This window comes from Galleria mellonella, unplaced genomic scaffold (assembly GCF_026898425.1).
Source record: "Galleria mellonella isolate WM207_F2 unplaced genomic scaffold, CSIRO_AGI_GalMel_v1 utg172, whole genome shotgun sequence".
Classification (NCBI taxonomy): Eukaryota; Metazoa; Arthropoda; class Insecta; order Lepidoptera; family Pyralidae; genus Galleria; species Galleria mellonella.
Window position 1 is genome coordinate 402,610 of NW_026442015.1, and position 25,086 is coordinate 427,695.

General features: G+C 30.4%; 1 protein-coding gene across 2 annotated transcripts in view; it reads left to right on the top strand.

Moving 5' to 3' along the window:
* The window catches only part of LOC113514215 (ABC transporter G family member 23), a 95,483-nt gene that overhangs the window by 23,352 nt on the left and 47,045 nt on the right, over positions 1-25,086 (top strand). Inside the window, exon 1 of one of the 2 annotated variants that reach the window (XM_026898232.3) lies at positions 8,659-8,995. The exons of the other annotated variant lie outside the window; for it this stretch is intronic. Within the exon in view, the coding sequence (XP_026754033.1) occupies positions 8,985-8,995 (11 nt within the window). The 5' untranslated portion in view covers positions 8,659-8,984. Of the gene's footprint in view, positions 1-8,658; positions 8,996-25,086 lie in introns of those variants that run through there. 2 annotated transcript variants of the gene reach the window in all.

Consider the following 25,086-nt stretch of genomic DNA (forward strand, 5'->3'; position numbering starts at 1 on the left):
TTCAAGACAATCTACTTATTTTTTAATTTTATTTACAGGTAAGTCATGAGTCGATGTAATAAGATGAATTTGGGATAAGGTAAACGAGCGATTAATTATTATCCATATTATTTTGAACAAGGCTTTTATCAATATCACATTGTGCTTCCTATTTTGTACTACTCAATAAAAGTTGTCAAAAAAATATCGCTTAAAAATTAAAGTCGGCACTTTAATTTTTTAACGATATTAAAAAAAGATAAAGTTCTTAATCAAGTTTATTTTTTAGTATTTTAAATATTTTTAACTGATTTAAAATAGAAGGAGGTTTTTGTTCCACTGCATATTTTTTTATGTTTGGCCACCGATTTTTCCGTTAATTATGGACCGATTTTAAAAATTCTTCCTGTATTCGAAAGAGTATACTCCTCAGGCGGTCTCACTGTTACCAAGTTAGGATCTGATGATGGGATCCTAGGGAAATCGAGGGCAACCTTCAAATTTTATATGCACAATGTAGTGTTTCACATTTTTCAAAACTTATTCAGATTCATTCAGTTAGGATGTTGTATCGGTTCAGAAACACTACTGCTGGTAGTTGATGCCAAAGAGTGGTTGTGCATGGAAGAAAGTGTCAATAGTGCTGTACCGTCACTCATTTTTTGAAGTCGGTTTAATTTATTTAAAAAAGTTTGTTTTTGCCTATTCTGTACTGATTTTGTTAATTCTTTTTGCGTTAGATAGAGTTTATTTTTGTGTTGGTCTCGTACGAATTTTGTCTGATTGAGGTTATTATTTTGGATAAAATAATAACATACCTATTACTACTTAATAATAATTAATAAAATAAAATAATAAATTAAAACAAAATAAAAAGGTATAAAATTAATTATTCAAAACAATTAAATCGGCCTAAACCTCGTATGAAAACATGACAGTGTATAAGCACATAACTGAAAAAACCTTGATGTACATTTCCGTACTAATTTACATTTTAGTTAGGTTAAGTCTTTTGTTATTAATCATGAATAATTATTTTGATTATATCAGGTACGCGTTACACCATACTTATATGCAAAAAATTCCCACCAATTAATTTATATATTAGTGACATAAATACGAAAATTCGTCTAGTTTACTATTATAAATGAAAAATTGTAGATTTAGAATTTCACATTTTACAAATGATTACAAATATTAATGTTTTCATTTGTAAAAATGTCAATAGTTTAATTTTATCTGATAAAATGGAATGTTTCGTTTTATTTGACCTTTTGGGTTCGACGATCTTTCTAAGCTTGTGGGCTCATTCCTCGTGCAATAATTCTAAACATTCGTATTTATTGGTATGTCCATTTGTATTGATCTAGGCATTTTTCTACATTATATATTAGATGTCTAATAATTTTAATACAAAATACTTTGATAGAATTTAGTGATTTATATGAGCTTTATATTCTTTTAATCGAGGTAAATTAATTTTGTATGCCATTTTAAAATGGCAAACAAGTCTTGGCCCACCTGATGGAAAGTGATAGGCGTCGCTTATAGACATAAGCCATGACACAGAGTATACTGTGTCGCCCATGATATCCTTCATGCGTTGCCATTCCTGACTTATGTGTTATGCCTCTATACTCTGTAATTTTACTGCCATATCCTACTCTTCAAACTGAAACACAGCCATGCAAACACAATTGTTTCAAGGTAGAAACACGAATGTCTTTATATGTTGTAATTATTGGAAAAAGAGACAAAATAGACTAATAATATTAAAAATAAGTTTATTAAAGGTTTTACTTTTAAATAATAACATAGCCTTATTCGAACCGATTAATTGTTTAATAAGATACCCAATTAACATGTGTGACTTTGTAATATGTGAGAGCGCGTCCTTGCCGCGAATGCCAGAACCAGTTTTGTTGGACTTATACCCGAATTCTATAATTAGTAACAAATATAGCTAAAGCAGATTTATTTACATTTTGAACCTTAATGATCATATGGTTGAGTTTGTTTATAATTTTTGATTCGTGCCGCGATACCGGTGATCGGTGGCGTTTACCTTGCCATCAACAGATTGCAGGACACCGTCGTTTTTTGTCGTCATATATATATATATATATATATATATATATATATATATATATATATATATATATATATATATATATATATATATATATATATATATATAAAGACTATTTTGCCTTTGTTATTTAAAAGTAACAAAAATAATTGTTTATAAAAATTAACGAAATATATTGCAACCTTGCAGTAATTAAAACTGATATCCATATTTAGGCGGTCTTTTAAAAATGAAAAAGAAAACAGGTGCTTATTTTTATAAGTGATTGATAATATTGTATTAACTAATTAACGTTTTGTCGAGCACTCACACAATATAATGTAGATATTAACCTACTGTATCAAAAAACTCGAAGTGTAAAATCAAGGGGTTTTACTTATGTTTTTTTTTTATAAGTAATGTATTTTATTAATATTTTCAAAGTTAGAAATCTGTGAGGATGTATGAATGGATGTTTGTTATTCTTTCATGCAAAAATTACTAAACGGTTTTTAATGAACGTTGGTGGACGGATAAGTTATATATTAACATAACGAAATACTTTATATACTAGTTTACGTGAATGAAGCCGCAAGATATATATAGCTAGTAATTAAATAAACAAAAAGACCTTAAAAGGAAAAGCAAAGTTGATTCGATATTATATATGACGTAAGAAAAAAGTGATATGCTTAGAGATAAACTGATCCGACTTATCCGTACTAAATTATTCCGGATATCGGAAACTAAGAAGTATAAACTATGCAATTACTGAAAATATGCTGTGAATTTTTAAACTTATTATAATAGATAATAATTACGAGAAATATTTTAAATACATATGTAATTAAAATATATTTAAATTAAAAAATAATAACGTTCAATATATAAATCACTTCACTTGAAATCTCTGATGTTTTTTTTTAAATAGAACCTATTTTAGCACCTATATTATTAATATTACATTAATATGTAACTGTGCGTACTCATAATTTGCGTCACACACATACAGCTCACTGGTTTTTAATGACGTTGTTGTTTTTTGTTATTTCAATTTTTTCATTATTATTTTATACTAATACTAATCATTCAAATGTGCTGTGTGAATTGTTTTACAAACCGACGTATAACTATCTTGAAATACATAAAATTATTCCTCTAGAACTGTTTCGATATAACATTATTTTATTTTGAAACAGGCTGTTATTTTGGAATAGGCCCGTGGATTTGTTTTCTTTTGTTGTAACAGGAACGGGTTACTTATTTTACCTATTACAGACCACCTCTATCTAAAGCTATCAGCTCTCCTGTACCACAGATAATATAATCCTATGCTAGAACCTGCGTTTTCCTTATTTATTGCATTGCATTTTTTTTTTAGATGGTTGAAAATGGTATGGTAACCCCGCCTGCGTTAACGGTATACGCTGGCGGAGCACCAGTGAAGGATGATAGATGAGAATGAAAACCTGGCCTGTTTTCATTCTCATCTTATCTTTAGTCCATCATGATGAATTTATCAGGAATTAACCATGATAATTTCCAGGGGGAACCGCGAGGAGGTCGACCTGGTTGGGTATATTGCTAGCAACGGGACTCTCAGTCTCCATTACTAACAATCCCTTTCCCCCCAATATTGCATTGCATTGTAAAATCTATATTGTACATAATTCACATTGAATACTGATAAATGATTTAATATACAATGGCGGACTTATCACATAAAGGATAAAGGATTATGTTTACAACATAATCCTTTATCCTTTATAAAGGCGGAAAAAAATGTCGTGTTTAGTCCAAATGAAAACATCTTTTTACATCCTTGGCGATTTGTCTTGCAACATATATTTTGGTGATTGTTTTGAAATGTGGGTACATACGCAAAAACCATGTTTTGTATATACATATGTACCATAAGATGTAAAAAACTTAGTATACCTAAATGCTCTATTTGTTTTTATTTTACTGATATCAGCCTAATAGTTTGTTTCAAGAGTCCTGTAACATATTCGAAGATCTCTACTATATGCATAAAGTGTAACAATAGAAATAACATTTCAAAATTTACTAGTATAATATTTAGATTACTAATATTTTATTTCAAATAAGAGTATAATATAGCAGAGTTCTTAAATTATCAACGAACGTTTTTCAATTCCGAGAATTAGCGATTAGGAAAAATAAATGGTTTCCTAACCTGAATTCTGCGTGTTGCTATTAAACTAAATACTATTTATAAATTATTTAATTACCAAAGTTCAAACGTTATAAAGCTATGACCGTTGTTAAGGTAACGTAAGTTCAAACTTTAGGTATGCAAATAACTAGAAATAAGAATTACTCGTATCATAATCAATAACTTTCTCCATATAAGCACATTTCTTTAAATTGACTTCTAGAACTTTATATTTTTTGTGTATATTACGAGATCTATAAATATAGATCTATCTATCTATCCTATTTAAGAGCTGCGCTCTTGTCGGTGGAGCTCTTGCCACTCACTACGATTTTCAGCGAGTCTCTTTATCTCTTGATACGACACGACACCAACTCCTTCCTTGATCTGCCTGATGTAACTATGTCTCAGTCGCCCTCTCCCCCTCCATCCTTTTATCTTACCTTCTATTATAATGTTCATAAGTTCGCCGTGTCGTATCAAGTGTCCCAACATTTTTTCCCTTCTGTCCTCAATACTTCTAATAATATGTCTTTTTTCCTTAACCCTAAGCAGGACCTCCTCATTGCTAATTCGATCCCTCCTAGCTAATTTTCTCCATCCTTCTCCAGTATAGATCTATTTGAAAATAATATTTTTAATTGAAAAGTTTATTCCCATCATGATCCACTCTATAATTTTGTAAAGTTTGTAGTAGATTCTTTTTATTTGAACTAAATCTTGAATTATATGCCTAAAAAGTAATCCTGACTTGCGACTTTGTTCTTTTTTTTTTATAATAGCACGACATATGATCAAACCGTCCTAAGCAACAACACAAGAGATAATATGGTCCATGAATGTAATGAACTCAATAGAGAGTATTCTAATATCAATAGACGATTGTACTATACCGACTCACTAGGTAGTTTTTCACGTTACGTTTGACAGATCCGAGGTTATAGGACAAAGGAAAGACGTCATGTCTATAATTTAAATAATATTTTTTTATTTATTTATACCAGTACATGTAAAATTTAAATACGATATAACAGACAAAATAAGATGAGTATACTAGTTCAGTTTTATCACACATACTTTCTAGTAGCTCAGTGTAGAGTTTTATATCGAGATTCCCTTCTCCTGTGCTAGTGTGTAGTGTGTACAGTGTTCCTTTAGTCGACTTTAACGATATGCCCGATTGTATTTTAACTCCGTTATCATACAATTTTCTTAAAAAAATGCATTTACTAATCACATCCTTTTATAATAATTATCCAATTAATGTTTGACATCTCTTTGGGTACATTGTAGAGAAAAAATATAGTCTTTTTCAGAAAAGCATTAGATATATTATTTCAGAGAAGCATGAGATAGATTGAGATAGTGTCGCTCCGTGAAGCCTGTGAAGAACCCAGGAAGCTTCTGCGCTTCTGGGCGGAGCAAGGTTGGCTGTACTAGCCACGACTCACACGCACAACGGCCCAAATGAGAGGCTAAGCGCGGAAAACAGAGTCCTTCTCACATTCACATTCACATTCGACTATAAAATAGTAATTATAGTATAATTATAGTAAGTATATAATGAATATCATTATAATTCCTCGTATTTATTTGAAATTATACTTCATGGAATTTTAATGCGTGCCCTAATTAATCCGCATTTTTATATAATAATTCTACATATAATTATCATCATCATTTCAGCTATTAACTGCCCATAAGCCTTCCCCATAAGGGGAGTTTTATCAGTTGTAAGAAGTAGACACATAAGGTTAAATAAAATTTTTGTAAAAGCAAGATTAGGTGTATAATACATGAACAGGATCAATCGATATGTTAGGTATTTAATTCACTGCGTAACTCTACTATGTTAGGCTTACTAGCTGCTCTTTGTCTCTTGAAAATTCTAAAATTATAACGCTTAATGCTTAATACAATTATAGTATTTTTTTAATCCTAATTAAGTAGTTTCAGAAAAGAATACATCATTTTTCAATTTGCGTACGGAATAGATCAATGTTGAGAAATTATATAACTAAGTACCTCTTTCATTCAAAAATTATTCAGTTAGAAATTAGTTTAAAAATTTGATATGTGTTACCTAATAAGCAATTAGAATGAGCGAGAGCTATTGTCCGATAGAGATGGTGATGTAGTTGATGTAAGAAGCCAGTGAATGGAAGGCCTACGTAAATATTCAACGAACTTATAGACAGAGGAGTATGATATGTTGTTACGTAAAATAGGTTTTTACAATCTCTCGGTATTCTTTACACAAAAATGTTATACCAAGTACGTTCATCTGGTTTTTATATTCTCAATATTAAACTACTTCACTGATTTGAATTAAAATATTATTATACTATTCAGATAAATAAATCATCCATGTAATGTAGTAGCTTTGAGTATATGGAATTAACTTTTAGAACTACAGAGCTAATTAGGATATGGGATATTTTACGTTTTATATGTAATCCGAAGAAACGATTGTTTTATCTCATTCATTTTACTATAAAATCATTAATATAATACCTATGTACTTTTATATATTCTGTGGTAAACACAACAATCATGCGTGTTTTCTGTTTTATTGTAAATGGTGGATAAGCCCTTGACACAAAGGGCAAGGATATAATTTTCCAACTATTTTGGTTTTAAAATCATACTTGGACATCTTATGGCCTCTAAAAGTGTTTTTATTTGTTTAAAACAAAAAAAGAACAAAAAAAAAGTATATAAAGATCTTCGCTTTCAGTTTTACGTAATGTCTGTCTTTATAAATTAAGCCTAAAAACTCTAATGGCGAATACCACTGAACGTTTACGAAATATGTGGGTAGTGACACGAGTATATATAGTTGTGGGTAATATATAGCAATACTATTGTAGTTATTATATATATATATGTATATAGGATATATTAAATATGCAATATATAATATCGATATTAGATATTAAATATTACATATTGCACATAAAAAAATAATAGGCATGGGTAAATAGAGTCGCTTTGACATCTCAGAACTTGAAATATATTTATCTTGACATATTATATATTGGACAGTAGGTATAAACTTAAGTAAACAAGATATATTATAATTTAAAAAAAAAATCGAAAATAAGCTTTTCTTGAATAAGTCAAATATTCAACTTACTCGTACGTTTCTATTTTTATAATTCTTTATTTTTAAGATTATTACCACTATCTTTATATTGTTGTATTTTTATGGCTATAATATCTATACCCATTTTTTTCTGCTATTACCATTACAGTGATCATGTCTCTAACCCATCTATCTATCCAAGCGGTCACTTGGAAATTATGTTATGCAAGAAGTTTGAATGCTGTGAAAATTCTACTGAGTATTCAACATAATTTGGTAAAAGATAAAATTACATTAACGGGGATACATTAAATTTGGTTTCTTTATAAATTTAGAGGATTATTTTTTCTGACAATTTACTTTGTATTATAAGGTCAAGTGTATATATAACATTACATACTATTGAGTGGTGACCCGGTATAGGTCAACGTAATGTAGGATAGCCTCCCACTAGTTGAAGCGATGACCTCAATTGGTTTAGAACTGTTCCTTATGGTAGTCTATGGACTCCCTCATAAACCGCCATAGGCCTCCGCTTATGTTTAGCAGTGCACAGTTACAAATGATGATGATGAATGCATTGACTAATGTTTATCAACCTTGATGAATTTGAGTTAGTACAATTCAAAAATAAAAGAATTATCTATTTCCTTATTTTTTCTCTTCTTCTCTTGAAACATTCGTTTGAATTTATTGTATTTTTGTTATTGGGTGCCAATGAAATTGTGAACCCACCTGCGCTAGGTTTTTGATAATTGTTCATCACTGTAGAATGATGGATGAAGTCAGATTTTTGCCAATTAATTATGATGTTTTCTAGAAATGACTACGATAGTCTGGATCGTGGGGAAATAGATTATTAGTAATGGGATCTAGCTGCCCCACTGTTGGCAATGTCCCTTGTCAGGTTGGCCTTTACGCTGTTCCTCCTGAAAATGATTGTGTTCAAATCTAGTGGAATTCGTCACGATGGACTAACTGACCTGTTTTCATCCTTATTCATCACTCCTTACTAGTACCCTGCCAGAGTATGTCGATTGCTCAGAAGGTGTTACTATTTCATTATCATCCATTAAAAAGAACCAACCAGAATGTATTAGATTCTGATCGGTTGATGATAGAGTTTTTATAATTAAGATACCTCTCCATTAAAGTTTGTTGTAATTCTATCTAGGTTTGCCTTTGTACACTGTAACACCATCTTAATCTTATCTTCAGTAACCGTCAGAAAGACAATGGTCATTAAATCGTGTCGCATGTGTGTAGCGATTGAGGTAATATAAAAACCCCAGTGTGCCAGCTAGAGTTGCCGAAACCACTTGCGTCATAGTTTCTTAACACACCGGACTGGTCAGAGTCGGCTGACTGGCTGTACGCGACACTGACTGGTTGTTATAATATAAAAAAAAATTAAATAAAACGAACACGCGAACGTAAATCGAAACGTAGCCACTTAGTCGGCATCCAACCGCGCGGCCAATCGAACGTGCGAATAGTGGCCGCCCGCTTTGAAAATTACGCGCCACGAATTAGAAAGTTTAAAAATAACGTCTCCAGATCATATTCGTGCCCGCGTGTGTATTATTTGTAATCGTATCGATATTTGGTGGTGTTTCTGTGTTTTGTGCCATTGAAGTGAGTACATGATACAAGGAAGCTGACCAAAGGCCAACGAGATGCTTATAACGTGAGTTTTAATTGCCCCTGTGATATGAATTGTAATCATTTAGTTATATAGGCTATACGTGATCATTTAGTTACGAGATGAACTCCTAATATATTAGATATTAAGAACGGAAATTGCAGAGCAGGTGACTGTGTAATAAATTCCGCGACTCGATTAGCACAGATACCATACCGTGATCACAAAGTGTGAAAATTTTATTGCGACGTCTTAATCTTATATATTAGATAAACTATTTTTATATAACTGACAAAATCTTTTTTTTCTTTATGTAAATGTCTCTTTCACAATTGTTGTATTTTGTTCACGCAGTATTTTTGGAACCCACACTAGTGTATACTTCTTTTTGATAATGTATCATTGTAGTTGACTATGCTTTAATATGTAATGCTATATAATAATACAACCTAAATATCAGTAAATACATCAGAACTGATTTAAAGTTTGAGAGAACTTTATAAGTTCTTTGAAAGTCTTTTAATTTTTAACTTTTTTATAATATACCATGCACAACTAAAACACGAGATTATATTCTAGAACGCGAAGAATATGTTTGAAATCGCTTAGTATGTACTGGGAGTGAACGGGCCGTGCTCCACGTCCCTCTTTTCGTGTTAGAAATTAAATGCGAATAGCTTGTATTTAACAACTAGACTTTGTCCAAGTTAATCCTTCATTACATGAATTTATATGTTCACTATTTAAGGAACGCATTTTAAAAACAGTCCGTAACAATTATAGCTAACCAGTATTAGAATTTTTGATGTGCTCATCTCTAATCCTATTGAGTGCCATCTCTTAAAAAATTAAGTGAAAATGGTGTCCAAAAAGCTCGAATGCATTGTTCTGGCTCAGTAGAGCCAAGCAGTACTTCACTTCAATACAAAGATTATTATGTAACTGACAAATCCAGCCCCACAGACATAGAGTACTGTTTACTGTTTTTACCTGTGGACGGAAGCACCTAAACACAATAATTTGATATTCTTTTTGTTCAGAGACTTACTATAAGATTGTTACCAAGTTACAAGTAATAAAGGAAAATGCCGTACAAGTGGTATCAATGCCTTAAAACAAAACTTACTCTTTGTGGTATTATGTTGTTATAACGGATTACATTCTGAAGAATTATTCAACGTGGTTATCCACGGCTACTTTGTTATCACATTCATCCTTATACCTTAGAACCTAATATCTATATATTTTACATTTCATGACCCTTTTTTTTATAATTTTCCCAATTTAAAATGTAATAATGATGGCACTAAAGAATACAAAACCCATGTTGCAAGTCTGGTTTCATGACAAGATACAAGCTTATTGTATATGCAATTTTTCAATATAATTGTTAAGATTATAAAGATAAGTTTTCCCAACTTAGTGAGAATATCAGAAAATTCTTTCTTTAAACATACTTACTAAAAACTTAGACCTACAACTTTTGTGTAACGGTGTGTTAATTTATCAATTGAGGGTCGCTGGCAGCACTATTTTTTTATAAAAAATAATGCCAAATTTTCCATTTATGTAATTATATTTTCGTGACATTTATTATTAAATTAAAATAGTAGATTAAAAACATTACAATTTACTCGTATATATTAAGTTGTATGTAACTATGTAAGTAGAGGTGGCGTGAAGTTAATTGTGGAAACTATGTTGTATTTACTCACAGTAGAAAACTTAACAATTACTATTGAATAACTGCTTTGGAAATGTATATTCTTTATTTTTATATTACTGTATTTTTATGTAATATTAAACGTGTTAACGGCCCACTTTGCATTAAGACTTTAGACATTTGGACTACAGGTCGGACTTCACTGAATTTATTGAATCTCCCTTAGCATTCATACATTGTGAGAATAGAAAGTGTATTACCATCGTGTTTGACATAGTACCAGATATATGTATATGTCTATCTATAGACTGAAATAGAAAATACACGAATCTTGCTTTATGGCAAAAAAGAGTATGTTTTGAAGTTATGAATATGATAGTTCTATATATGTAAATAATCACAAGTGAACAGACGAGAATTTATTGGTACATTACAGTCTATCAAACATAAATTATATAATCTTAAATCATAATTCAATATCATATTACATCATAGGTGACACATTTAAATTCGAAGATATAATTAAAAATCACAACACGATATGTGCTACTAGAATTGTACCGTGGTCCTTAAGTTAATTGGCTTAAGGTCGAAAATTGCACAATCATTTCAAAATGATGTATAAACCTCGGGGCGGCCTTGCGTGCATCGTACACTGGCGAGCAATGCAAATTGTCTAACATCATCTTATTGCATTATCCTTGTATTAAAGTATTAAGCCCTTTGAACTAAAATTGCTGCGATGACGAGATACGAATCACGCGCAAAAAGAGATTAAGCGAAATAGGTATTTTATAATATAGTACATATTATAAAATTAAATAAAATATTTATTAATTTTTATCTACATTGTGTTTACTTTAGTTAGAGTTTTTTTTTTAATATTTATAACTGATACATCAGTAGAGTGTAATATATACCAAAATTCTCTAAGAAGACATGGTTATGGATTTTAAAGGATGTTGCAACTGTTTGTACTTTGTATGTAATTTTTAGCCCAAAGTCAACTATCAGCTACTACTAAAAATGTACTTTCAATTCAGTGGCTTCTATTGGCTTCTACGTCTTTATCACAATCCTTTCCCTTGGGTTCGCTTTCGCATTCAATCTATTCCAAACAGCAGTGACCTGCGAACGTGCCTTAGCTTATTGCATGGAGATATTGGTACAAATACAATTTACCCTTAATTATATCTAATATGGGTCATAGAACTGCACCTTACCAGAATCTAACAAGGTTTTCGGAGATAAATTAACTACCCCTAGATTTGACTAGTTCTGATCATGGCTAAGCCAACCATTTCCTCTGGACCTATCCAGGTTGACAAGCAACCTAACTATGGGTAGATTACACGTGACACGTAGAAGTTTGCCAACGTGTTGTCAATCGCACATGTATTTAACCTAACCTACCGTGTCGAAGGATGGTAAGCGCATGATTTTTCATACAAAAAAAGGATAGCCTAAATTGAACATTAACAAATAAGTCTATTGGTTCTCGTTCTAAGTACTTATTTGATATGCAGCTGAGACAAAGATCACGGACGCAGATGTCAGTTGAGTGAAGGCGATGTGCTAGTTTACTATGCTAATGTAACTATAAATATGTTATAATCATTGGATTTTCTAAGGACAAGTAATATGGATACTACAATAGAAACAGGAAACAAAATACCCGATAATTCATTTAAGGGAACAATCGTGAGCATATAATATACTAGTCATAACTTTTAAACTGGTTCACGTCAATTAGAATAAAAGTTTTTTTTTTATTTTGACTTATGCGTAGTTTTTCTTGAGGAAGATTATTTAATTGTATTAATATTGATGTCGATCTCACATTTAAAACTAAAACTTCAATTTATAACGAATAATTATAAAATAATTTATAGATACTTTAATAAGTTCTTGGTGGTTCGTAATACAGTGATGTCTTTGAGGTCAATCCTTTGACGCCGATAATAGCCAAGCATCAAAATTGAATTTATTTTATGAATTTATTTAAAAGAAAATTTCATGACAGACAAAACTCTATATGATTTTTTTTATTTTTTCATAAATGAGTTATTTTAGAGCTTCTAGGGTTCATCGTCAATAAGACTATTCTTAATCTAATAATATTTTCCTAGACAAGATCATTTTATTAATAAATTACAAAATATTAATTATGACTACAGATAATAAAACATCAATCTGTAATATCATATTCTACAAGATGTGCGAGTTAGTTATGGTATTAGAATATTTGTTAGTTAATCACGTTCAAATTGGTGAATGGTAAATAAACTACTTAAATATGTCATGCATTATCACGTAGCGTATTTTTTATGCTTATTCATATGTATAAACTACTATGTAATACCTACTATATATTAGCGATAAAGCTATAACTAATATTATATTACTATTATATAATAGCTATGTATATTCCATGTGTTCTTCGCATAGGATAAGCCACCCTTTCCTTTCTTGTGAGAGTTGTATGAGGCAATTAAAGGATTATACTGGTCGAGGAATTGACAGCAGTGTTACTCTTAAAATATGACCAGGGCCTGACTGCGGTTGCTAATTCGCTTGCCATGCATGGCAACTACTGCCAAAGGGACCTATGTTCAGCAATGGACAGTTAACGGCTGATACCATCATCATCATCATACAATAGCATAGCTAATTGTCTACACAAAAAATGAGTTAAAAATATAATGTACGTGTATTTTTTAATGTATATAAATATGTATATTGTCATAAATTTTTACTAGTTATATATAACATACAAGTGCTAGTGACGCCATAACTTGTCAATTGCTTATTTCAATAATGTAGAAATCTAAAGGGGCTCTGACCTAGGTGTTACTTCCTTGAGCTTGTGAGTTTGCGAAATATATCTAACCATTGTATTTTAAATATTGAATAAATTTACTTAACAATTGATCAGGAGATTACGTTTTTTAATGTTTGCTTGAAAATATTATTAGCAGTAAAAATTTTCCTGTGTTAATGTTAAAAACCTTCCATCAATATCTAATATATATTTTTTTTATAAAATTTCACAAAATGTAAAGTTTAAAATTCGATTGTATTTTTTGTGTATATATTACGCGATGTCTTGGTAAATTATGAATAAATTTTGATTCATAATTGTAGTATAAAATTTCATAATTTACAGAGTTGTAGAAATTTTGTATATTATAGCATTTATTTATTTGAAATTTGCTATGATGTAGTTATTTTGTGTGTGTGTGATGTTCGTTGTTGATCGCTACTTACATTAATTTAATGGAACAGACATGTGTGTAATTAATATAATTATTACTATGTAAAAGATATTAGTCTGTACGGTGATGAGGTAAGAATACAACTTGTTACATCTCCTTATCTCTAGCATGTCGTAAAAAGCGACTAAGAAGTTGAAAGGAAATCTCAGTGCAAGAGAAGGAAATTTAGAAATAAAAAGCTATAATACATAAATATGTCTAGTCAGCGTGGTAGTAGTATGCTCGTGTTCTCCTCTTCTTATGTATTAGATATTTAGAGACTTATTTATTTATTTATTCATTAGTACAAATATGTGTACATGGCGGACTTAATGCTAAAAGCATTCTCTCCCAGTCAACCATAGAGAAGTGTTAGAATACTCGAATGCGGTACTACTAATTATTGATATACATACATACTAAAATTACATATATAAACGAATAAATATATATGAATAACAAATATACTTACACATATATGATATATACTATATTATACACTTACTATATGCTTACAAGTGCGATATTCATAAGTAAATTGATATGAATACAAAAATAAGAAAAAAGTTCAATTAACAGAACGTCAAAGAAGAACACTAAGTTGTTAAAATGTGGATGCGTTTACTTTCGTTGTATTATTTTGTTTATATTTCCTCATACTTTATAAATCATTGACCGGCAGTATTTATAAATGGGCATCTGAATATATAATTTTTATAAACTAAGAGTGCTATTTATAATTGAATAAAATTTTTTTGCTTATAAAATTGAGCTTGCATTTTTTGTGATCGTTGTTTACGATGGATGAATGGAAGATTTTATATTTTATATGATATTTGATTGAATAAATAACTGGATTTCTTTATATTAATAGTAGAATTAATGCTGAGTTGTTATACTTTAAGTTTATTCTTTAAAAAACTGGCTTTATTCCATACTCTTAAATTTTCTATATCTTCAAATATACATTAAAATATATACATAAATCCTAGATGAGTGTCAATTTTAATTGAAATAGTTTCCATATTTTAATCATAAAACCTATATTCAATAGATAGTTGCTTGCAATTTTGTGTGCATACATTTGTGTATATGATAAAAAATGTTAAAATTTGAATATGTAATCAAAATATCTGAGATTCTACTGATCCCAAATATAATTAATATGTAATCAAAATATCTGAGATTCTACTGATCCCAAATATAATTAATAATACCAATAATATTTCAGATATTTTATCAAACTCTTTTTCTTTAACATAATATAGTTATTTTTTAGTTAAGTAACAGTTATCTTTATAAGGAAAATTCTGTATAATTATTGATAATATATTCTTATCTTCGATCAACATGAAATGAATAATTGAACTAAAAACCTGTTAATTAATCATATTTAATGTGAAGACATAAAAATATAAAAAAAATTACATTTATATAATTGTAAAATCTTTTGTATAATTAATTTAAAGATTTATACATATGCTGACGTAAAGACAGGTGAAGGTTAAGTAGACAAAATTCTGTCACGAATAATGGGATAAGGGCAAGGTTCTACCGTTTTTTAATATTTCGCAAGGTTGTATATTGTATTATGTAGATTATTGCGATATATCAATGTTAACGTGCCCGTGGTATAAGGGATCATTGAAGGGCAAGGTTGTTATCTCAACCTCGCAAGAATGTCTATAGAGAAATTGTATTAATACAATCTGTGATATTCGTTATCATAGATTCTTACCAAGGACAGGGCATTCATATTATGTGTAATTAAGGTGTTCAACCTCTTATATTAGAGACTAGCTTCTACCCGTGGCTTTACTCTAAATCTGCATTAATTTCGATATCGTCCATATTAGTCGGATATCTATATTAATTTACAAATGAAGAATCTAATTCTTCATTTCGATATTATATATTGGATATTGATATTTAATATATCCGTCATTGGTCCAAAAAATAGATATTGTCATAAAAATATTTACACATAGTTAAATTGATTTGGGAAATATTCATGAGAATAACTTAAAAAAGGATTTGGTAATGGACAAGGAAAGTATTAAGCCAGATGGTATTTTTAAAAGTAGTAGATTTATGGGAAGGGATTTTATATTAATAAGTTTAACTTTTGGATTCACATATAGCAGTAACATGCTTTTATTTTATATAAAATTATTGTAAGTTTATGACTAGAACCATTCTACCTACTAGTTTTTTGCCCGGTACTTCGTATGCGTGGTTTTAAAAGTAAGAAAATCAGAGAAGTAGATTTCTAGATGACGTGTCAAAACAAAAACATACACCAAATTTTCAGTTATATCTTCAGAAATATAAATGTGAAACTACATACAATTTGATGCGATAGTTTTTGTGTAATTCCAGATCAAATATACAGACAAACAAAATTTCTAAAAAAAATATTAGTTTTGGCCTCTATTAGTGTTACTAAAATCTCTCATTTTGTTCTTTTTTTTTTTGATTATCTTCCATGTACAGATATCATCATCATATCAGTCCCTAACTGTTCTTTGCTGAACTTACACCCCTCTATAAAGGGAGGTTTTGTTAGTAGTTGCCACGCTTGGCAAAGTGGGTTGGCAATCGTAGTTAGGCTTTGATGACATTTTAAGAGGGACGCTGCTGCCTATCCTTTGACCATTAATCTCCTTTAGTCGCCTCTGACGAAGCCCATGGGAAAGAAAGGGGTGGCTTATTCTATGCCGAAACCACACCGCAATACAATTTTATTATATTAGTAAGATTTGCTGAGTTTATTTTTACTAAAGTAGGTATGGTTTTTACTATAGTAGGTAATCTAACGTATAAGCAGCGTACTAAGTCTTATACTATTGTTCTGTAAATTACTTTGAAATCACAAATAAATATTTTTCTGTTTCATTCAATGTACGAGTATTCGTAACCATTTGAAACGTATTTTAACAGATTTCAAAAAGAAGGAATCCTTCGATTTGGTTATATGTTTAAAACTTATTACCTCATAATTCCGTCATTTATAAACTGATTTGGAGAATTATTTTTTTATCTGAAAGAATATATTTACAGATTGGTCCCATACAAATTTTATCAAAATCGGTTTGGTAGTTCAGTATTGTTAAATTAAAATAATTGCTCTTGCCACAATTGAAGTCGGTTTTTTGTACATTATATAATTTTTATTATTAGATCCGGAATTTAAATAGTCACTGGAAATCGATCTCGATGACTTTAATTTGTTAGCGACTAGTTTTGCGTAACTAGGAAATAATACTACCTTATTTTGCGATGCGCGAGTGCGTCTGTTTAACGAGTCGGATTTGAACCTTGACACCGTTGTATAACGTCGCGGCGAGTCGTGTTCGAATCTACGCCAGCGACCTTACTTTGAGCTTGGTTTTCTACAAAAATAAAAAAAAATGTGTACATATTAATGAATATTAATAAATTATTAAAAAAAAATACTCAATTTATTATTCAAAATTTACTTCGTTTTGAATTTAATATGTATCGTAATATTAAATGAATCAAAATATATTGGAGAATCTATAAAATCCATGTTTCCTTATTTTTTTCCTTTATAATACACTAGCGATCTGCCTCGGTTTCACATATTTAAATAGAATATAGTATATAGCCTACGCTGATAACGCAGCTTATTGTAAGATTTTAAAATCGGTTAAGTAGTTTTGAGTTTATTCATTACAAATAAACAAACAAACTATGAAATATTTCTCTTTATAATATTAGTAAAAATATAGAAAAATAGTAATTAATTAATGGTAATAGATAATTGTTTACATTAGTAAGTACATCTACGTACGTGTATACGTACATCAAGCTATAAAATCGAGCGAAACTGAATTTAAATAATACAAACATTACGTATAATTAGGCTAGGAAGCTTTAACACAATACGTATAAATATGTCAATATGACGACTATATGCTCATATTTGTACTATTATATAAATATATATTTTATAAAGGTAATTGAAATGATAATTGTTTCTGTATAGATTACAGAAAAATTATAACTGTCGAACAAAAGACATCAACGGGTTCACAAATGTTATTACCTATTAATTTTTCGGAAGTTTTTTTTTCTATAAAAATTAAATAGAAAAAAAAAAACTTTTAATACTAGCGATCCACCCCGGCTTCGCGTGGAAAAAATGTGTTTACGACATCACATTAAAAACCTCTAAATTTATCAGTGTTTCTTTACAATATTGTGCATGTATTATACATATAAACCTTCCTCTTGAATCACTCTATTTATTAAAAAAAAACCGCTTCAAAATCCGTTGCGTAGTTTTAAAGATTTAAGCATACACAGGGACGGACAGACAGCGACTGCGATTTTGTTTTATACTATGTAGTGATGATGAAAATAATAAGATTTCTTATTTTATACATTAAGATACAAGACAAAAAAATATTAATGTTATATGGATGAATGACGTATGCTATCGTGTCGTATGCGGGGTATCAATGAGTGATAGATCTGAAGGCAGGACACTTGGCCCATCGTGACGAATACATTAGGAACTAATCACATTGATTTCCAGGGGAGACCGCGTGGAGGTCGACCTAACATATTACTGGCAATTTGCAAGTATCTATTACTAACAATCTCTTCTCTCCATTCAGCATCAATAGTATTCTCAATTTCGGTTTGTTATTCGGCTGTAGTGCTGTGTACAGTATGTAGATAGTGTGACTCTGGGTCAAGGCTGTTCACACGCAACCATCGATTGTGACCGGTGAGAATACACGATGAGATATCTACAATCTCACGGTTTCCTTTACGGGGTGACTAGAAACCATTTACAATTTAATATTATCTTTTTAAATATTTTATTGAATTAGATATTATTTTGCGGAAGTCTACATCACTGGTTATTTGAACACAATAATTCTATTTAAATAACCAGTTATTTTTCTAGGATTTTTTTATTACTGTTATTTTTACACCCTAATGTGTGCTAGTTACGCTTTTTATATACTATTTTTACATACAAAAATACGATAGCTGTCAAATGAGATGAACTATTTACAAATAAAATTATAGCCAATGTCACTCGGTATCAATATTTATATATCTGAGAATTCTAACGATACCCCATACATCCAAAAATCTATTTAGGTATTAAGAACTTCATCATTTCAGCCATCATCTGTCCACTGCTGGATATAAGTCTCCCCTATAGACTGCCATAAAGAACGGTCCTGAGCCACCTGCATCCACTGACTCCCTGCAACGTATTTCAGATCGTCACTCCATGTAGTGAGGGGTCGTCCTACATTGCGTTTACCCGTACGTGGTCGCCACTCAAGAACCTTTCTTCCCCATCGGTTGTCGGTTCTTCGAGCTATGTGATTCAGAACTTATGGAGGAACAAAGATACATAAATGAGCCTTAAACACATTGCACTCCTTTTTTGGGTGGTCGCGTAAAAACAATTGACAATCACCGGACCTATATACATTTAACGCAATCCCGGCACACGTTCTACTAATTATTAGTAGGTACACTTAAAACAAAACGCCGACCGCACTTCCTTGCAATAAAAGACTAAAGTAAACACATAAAATATTCAAGTTCCTCTAAAAACCACGACCGCATCAAAATAATAACATTTATAATATAATCTAATTTAAATCTTAATGCTAAATGCTATAGAGTTGTTTTTTAATGGCGGCACAGTTAAGGTTATACTGGTATTGCTTAATATGTAATTTTATTGTTTCACATTTAACGTGTACGACATATCAAAGTGCGTCCTCTTAATTTTTCTATTGTGTTTATATCTTTATTTTTAGGATGTTTATAACTTTGTAAATCTTAATTGACGAATTTTATACGAGTACATTTAGGAAAATAACATCGTGGGGAAAACATCGCTATTAAAATTGTTAATGTATATACAAGTTTTAAAACATTTACGCACTGTCAGTATGATGACACTAAATATAAATTGCTGCAATGGTTACTCATTTTATTTATTTATTTATTCATAGGAAAACCAGGGCTATATTAGAGCAAATAGATACAGTTTAAGATAACAAAATAAGCCACTAATAGGTTTTTACAAGTAGCAGCAGTATAGATACAAGGCGCTGTACAAAAAGCAATAAAAGTAGAAGGAATTTGAATCATATTACCTGCGTATCATCAGGTCGCGTGTGGTCACTATGACCAGTTTCTATAAGAAAATTGATAATTCTTCTTTAAATAGTATATTTTCTTTATAAGGCTTCATCATCATTATCATATCAGCCATGAATTGTCCACTACTAAAAATAGGCCTCCCCCATAAGGGAGGTTTTGCCAGTGGTCGCCACGCTTGGCAAGCAGGTCGTCAAATGCAGTTAGGCTTTAGTGATGTTTGAGAGGAACGATGCTGCCGGTCCCTCGAACATTAAGTTCCTTTAGTCGCCTCTTACGACATCCACGGGAATGATAGGGGTGGCCCATTCTATGTTGGGACTGCACGACTAATTACAGGTTATAACACCGTGGTCTTCAGGAATAGCCACGTATGAGGAATACTAATGACAAAATATTGTATTGTGTAGTATATATATATATTTCCCATTATATAGAAACTTAAGTAGTAAGGTACGCGAGGATATGAACTTTGTACACAGATCTGTAAAATTAGATAGAGTTAGTCGATTAAAAGTATTTTGTTTAATTCCGCTACCATTCGAATGCGTGCGATTATCAACATTTAAAGATCAATACATACATAACGCATACTAACGGTAGCGGAATTAAACAAAATTATTCTAATCGACTGACCAATGACATGGACTTCCGCAAAATAATACCTAGTTCAGTAAATTATTTTAAAAGTTTAATTTAATAAATCATCTCAATTGTTGTACCATAAATATTTTTTATATCGGCTTAATTTTTAATGTATTCACGAAGATCTACTATTTAATTAATTATTTATTAATTAACTAATGTTATGAAATTTTTAATACACCAAAGTTATATTACAATATACAATTGTTTTATTCTATCTCATATGTCAATCGGAGGTTAATAATTGTATTCTATTTCTAGAGAAAAACTCATGAAACTTCTTTCATAAGAATTAATAAACTATTGTACAACAAGCATGCTGATATGAATAAACGTATAAATTATAAATAATTAGTATGATTCAAGATAATTGTAACAATGTTTATAGATACATAACAAGCATAAAATTAAATGTTTATGATACATAATTAAAATTAAACATTAAAATCTATAAAGTTGTGTACCAACGGTTCACAAGAACTTACATTTACACTGTTTATCAACATTATGATATTTACAAAATAAATGCACTCTTTGTTGTTTTAATGTTGTTTATAGTTTAAGCTATTTGGAGGTTATAATACTTAATTTTTCTACATACGTTGTAATGTGATGTGACAGTAAAGTTCTAACGTTATATAAAACAACAATAACAATAAAAAAACAACATGAATTTGTTAACTGACAATCGCCTCTAAGAACTCTGTGACTCATCTCAATAGGTAGCATTAACATACCTGTTTTTGAAAATACGTGTACTTGTTTTATGGATACATAACAAAATACACATGAATTTAGAAGTCGTACTTCTAGATGTCATTTACCAAAATGCCTGATTAAAATGTTGAAGTTGATTGAGCTGAACCGCGGCAAAAAATAACGCAAAAATAGCGGAATTTCTCCAGGCGAGGTCAAGCAAACCTTAGACTTTTTTAGCTATATATTTCGCAATGTATAATGTATAATTTTAAAAGTAACTAACTTAGCAAGTAACTTTTAATGAATGATGTTAACCTTCGGAAAATACCCAATTCTATTTATAGAAACCAGAATTAGTCGGGTCAAGATAAGTATTTTTATCTGGTACATAATTTACATAATACATTGCAGTATTATATATATGAATTAAATTAAAATGCAATATAAATATAATAATAAAAATGTCTTTATAATAATAAATGTCTTATAGATTCTATGTCATTTTAATTTTCTTCCTTTTAATTTTAAATGTTTTTCTTTGTATTAGTTTGAATTTTAAGTGTGTTTGAACTATGGCATTATTATACTATTAAGAGGACCTTCTATTTGTTTCTCCATTCTTGTATAATAAAAGAAAATAAGAGAGCATCGTTGGTCTGTGGTTGTTACTTAAAACCTGCTAAACTAGTGACTTTAAGTCTGATCAACACAAAAAATTGTGACCTTCCAGTATTATTGTCTAGTGGTTATATTCGTGAGCATATTTTTTTTTTATTTTATTAAAAAAAAAAAACATTTGCTTAGCTAATACAGTTGACCGGGATCATTGAAGTGAATATTCATTAGTACCTAAACAGTGATTAGTGACTAGTGACAAGCAATTGAGGTGTAGCAACTTGCTTTCGGCGAAAACACTTGGACGCATACGAAAACGGACAGCGTTCAAGGGTAGAGAAAACAACAGTATAAGTGACGTGATATATTGAGATAAAAATGCACAGCAATAATTACAACATTAGCTTAAAATAATTAAATAGTAACAAAATGTTTATACGTACACGATTCGACTCCATCTTGCATTGTAAGTAAATATATACCTATAGAGGTACTAGGTATACTATGTACCATATCCAAACATTACTAGCAATTATGGAAGCTGATTGACAGTACGTGAATGTATTCGTTAAATATATTATTACTAATGTACGGTCTAGAGGTATCTCTTGTCATCATTATTATTTGTTACTTCTTAGCGTTTTAATAGCTCAATCAATCGTCATGAGAATTGGTATACTTGTAGTTTTATTATTATATCAGCCGTTAATTGTCCACTGCTGAACAAAGGCTATCTTCATGAGTGGAGTTTTGTCAATAGCTGCCACGCTTGGTAGGCTGGTTGGCAACCGCGGTTAGTCTTTGGTGATATTTTAAGAATTACGCTGCTGCTCATACCTTGTCCATTAAGTTCTCTTAGTCGCTTACAACACCTGCAGGAAATAAGAGGTCGCCTATTCTATGCCGCCAAAACACAGTGCATTTTATTTCGGTCACACGGATGTAGTTGCAGGCATAGTTAACATAGATATACCTAAAATAGTCTAGCGAGCATTATTAAATATTTCAAGTATGCTCGCTATTAATAAGCACATTTTCAAGCATATTACTTATCTACTCAATCTATTTGTACGTGATATAACGACAAATTGCATATCTATTTCTGATTTAAACATATACCTAAATATGGTAATGGTTATATGTACATAAGTCTTAAATACACTTATTATATTTGATTTACCAAAAAAAATTTTTAGTTCGGGCGAAATAGTATATTCTGTTATGTCCATGGTACTGCTCATGTCTATAGGCGACGGTTACCACTTTCCATCAGGTGGGCCGTCAGCTTGTTTGCCATTCTAAGTCGTATAAAAAAAAAAATTCAGTCAAAATTAATATTGATCCATAATCTCTCTATATCAATATATACTTACACAAGTATATATTGATATGTAAAAACAAACGAATTCAATTATGATTGCATCAATGTTTGACGAGATTTTTTTTGTAGATAACCTATATTATAACCACGACAGGCTTGCATATAAATTTTGTTTCGCAACAGTTTTGTTGCTCCCTAAAGAAACACAGCAGTTTCAATTCTCAGAATATTAAAATGTAACCAACACGGGAGTACATCCCATTGAACGTAATCGTGTAACATAGTCGCAAAAAAGCAGATAAATTAAATCCTTATTTTAGAAGTGGTATAAAAACAAGTTGAACGCACCGACGTACGGCATGTTGTTTCATAAACATATTAGATTTTAAAACGTGGAATAATGTCTGTATGTATATTTGACCCCACAATAACTGGATATAGATATCATATGTAATAAAATTTACAGGATTTTCTGTTTGTCACAAAATTAGGAGAGAAAATCCTGTTGATTTTAAAAATAATTATAAAAGTCGGTTCAGAAAAAGTAACTAATGCGTAAAATGAAGACAAAATTACGACGAATTCAGTATCTTCTTGTTTAGAATTCGCCTAAAAATGTTTATAAACCGCAGAGCAAGATACGTTAATAAGTACAATTGTGTTTATAATATCTCTGTAAACACAATCTTTTTGCTTTAGTAATTTGTTCATAGAGATGTAATAATAACTGTCTATTTCCTATTATACTTATACCAAAGTCAATATAATGCTTATATACATATATAATAAAGTGAGTTCAGATTTCCTTTTATATTTATATCAGTAACGACTAAGTAAGTATAAATGCATTTCGTACTTTAAAAGTGGACCGCAAATGCAGTATAGTAAAGTATAAAATATTTCGGTAAATTCACTGTAGACTGGGTGTCGAGTTCCATCACATCACGACGGGTCAGTTGACCTATCTACTTACCACTTCACTATAAATTAACCATGACTATTTCTATACATTACTTCTTCCTCAAGATAGTTTACTTATCACCTCATTTAGTTTGCAAATTCAGAGAATATGTGTTTTGTTATTTATACCGGATGTGGTTAGCCCAAGATCAACAAGCAATGTTAATACAGTTGGCGATAAAGTTGCCATAAAAATACTTGTCTTCTGCCATAAATAATCACCAATATTTGGTCCAATGTGTGCCATTCAATGTTTGATCAAAACAGCAAAAGGTCGCGTTATGTAAGTCATTTCGGATGTGGCTACTGACATACTTACCCGCTTTTCGAGTGAGGCGTCGGCCGCTTTTATGGTAGTTTGCTATATTCGTTTTGGTCAAGTGCGACTGGGACACTTGTTTTAATTAGTGACACAAGACTTTTTAAATAATAATTTAAATATACTTGGACTTACAAATTTAGTTCAGTTCTTTTAAGACAGTTAAGGCATCACAGTTACTTAAAAAAAGTTCATTATGATTATTCACATGCTTGTACTTGAATAATGCCTGATCGAAATGTCATCGATTGTATATCAATATAACATTTTGCATATTGATCAATATTAAATAAAATAAGTGTTAAAAATTTATTGTTAAATTTATAAACAATGTGCACTGGGTTATTTTGTTTAATTTAGTCATTGCACTCTATTTAATGTACTTCAATTAAACATTTCGCTAAATAGATAATAAAATTTATAACAATATAATATATATGTATATTATATAATTGGCGTTTCCAATAATTGTGTCGACTTTATCTGGAAGCCTTCAAC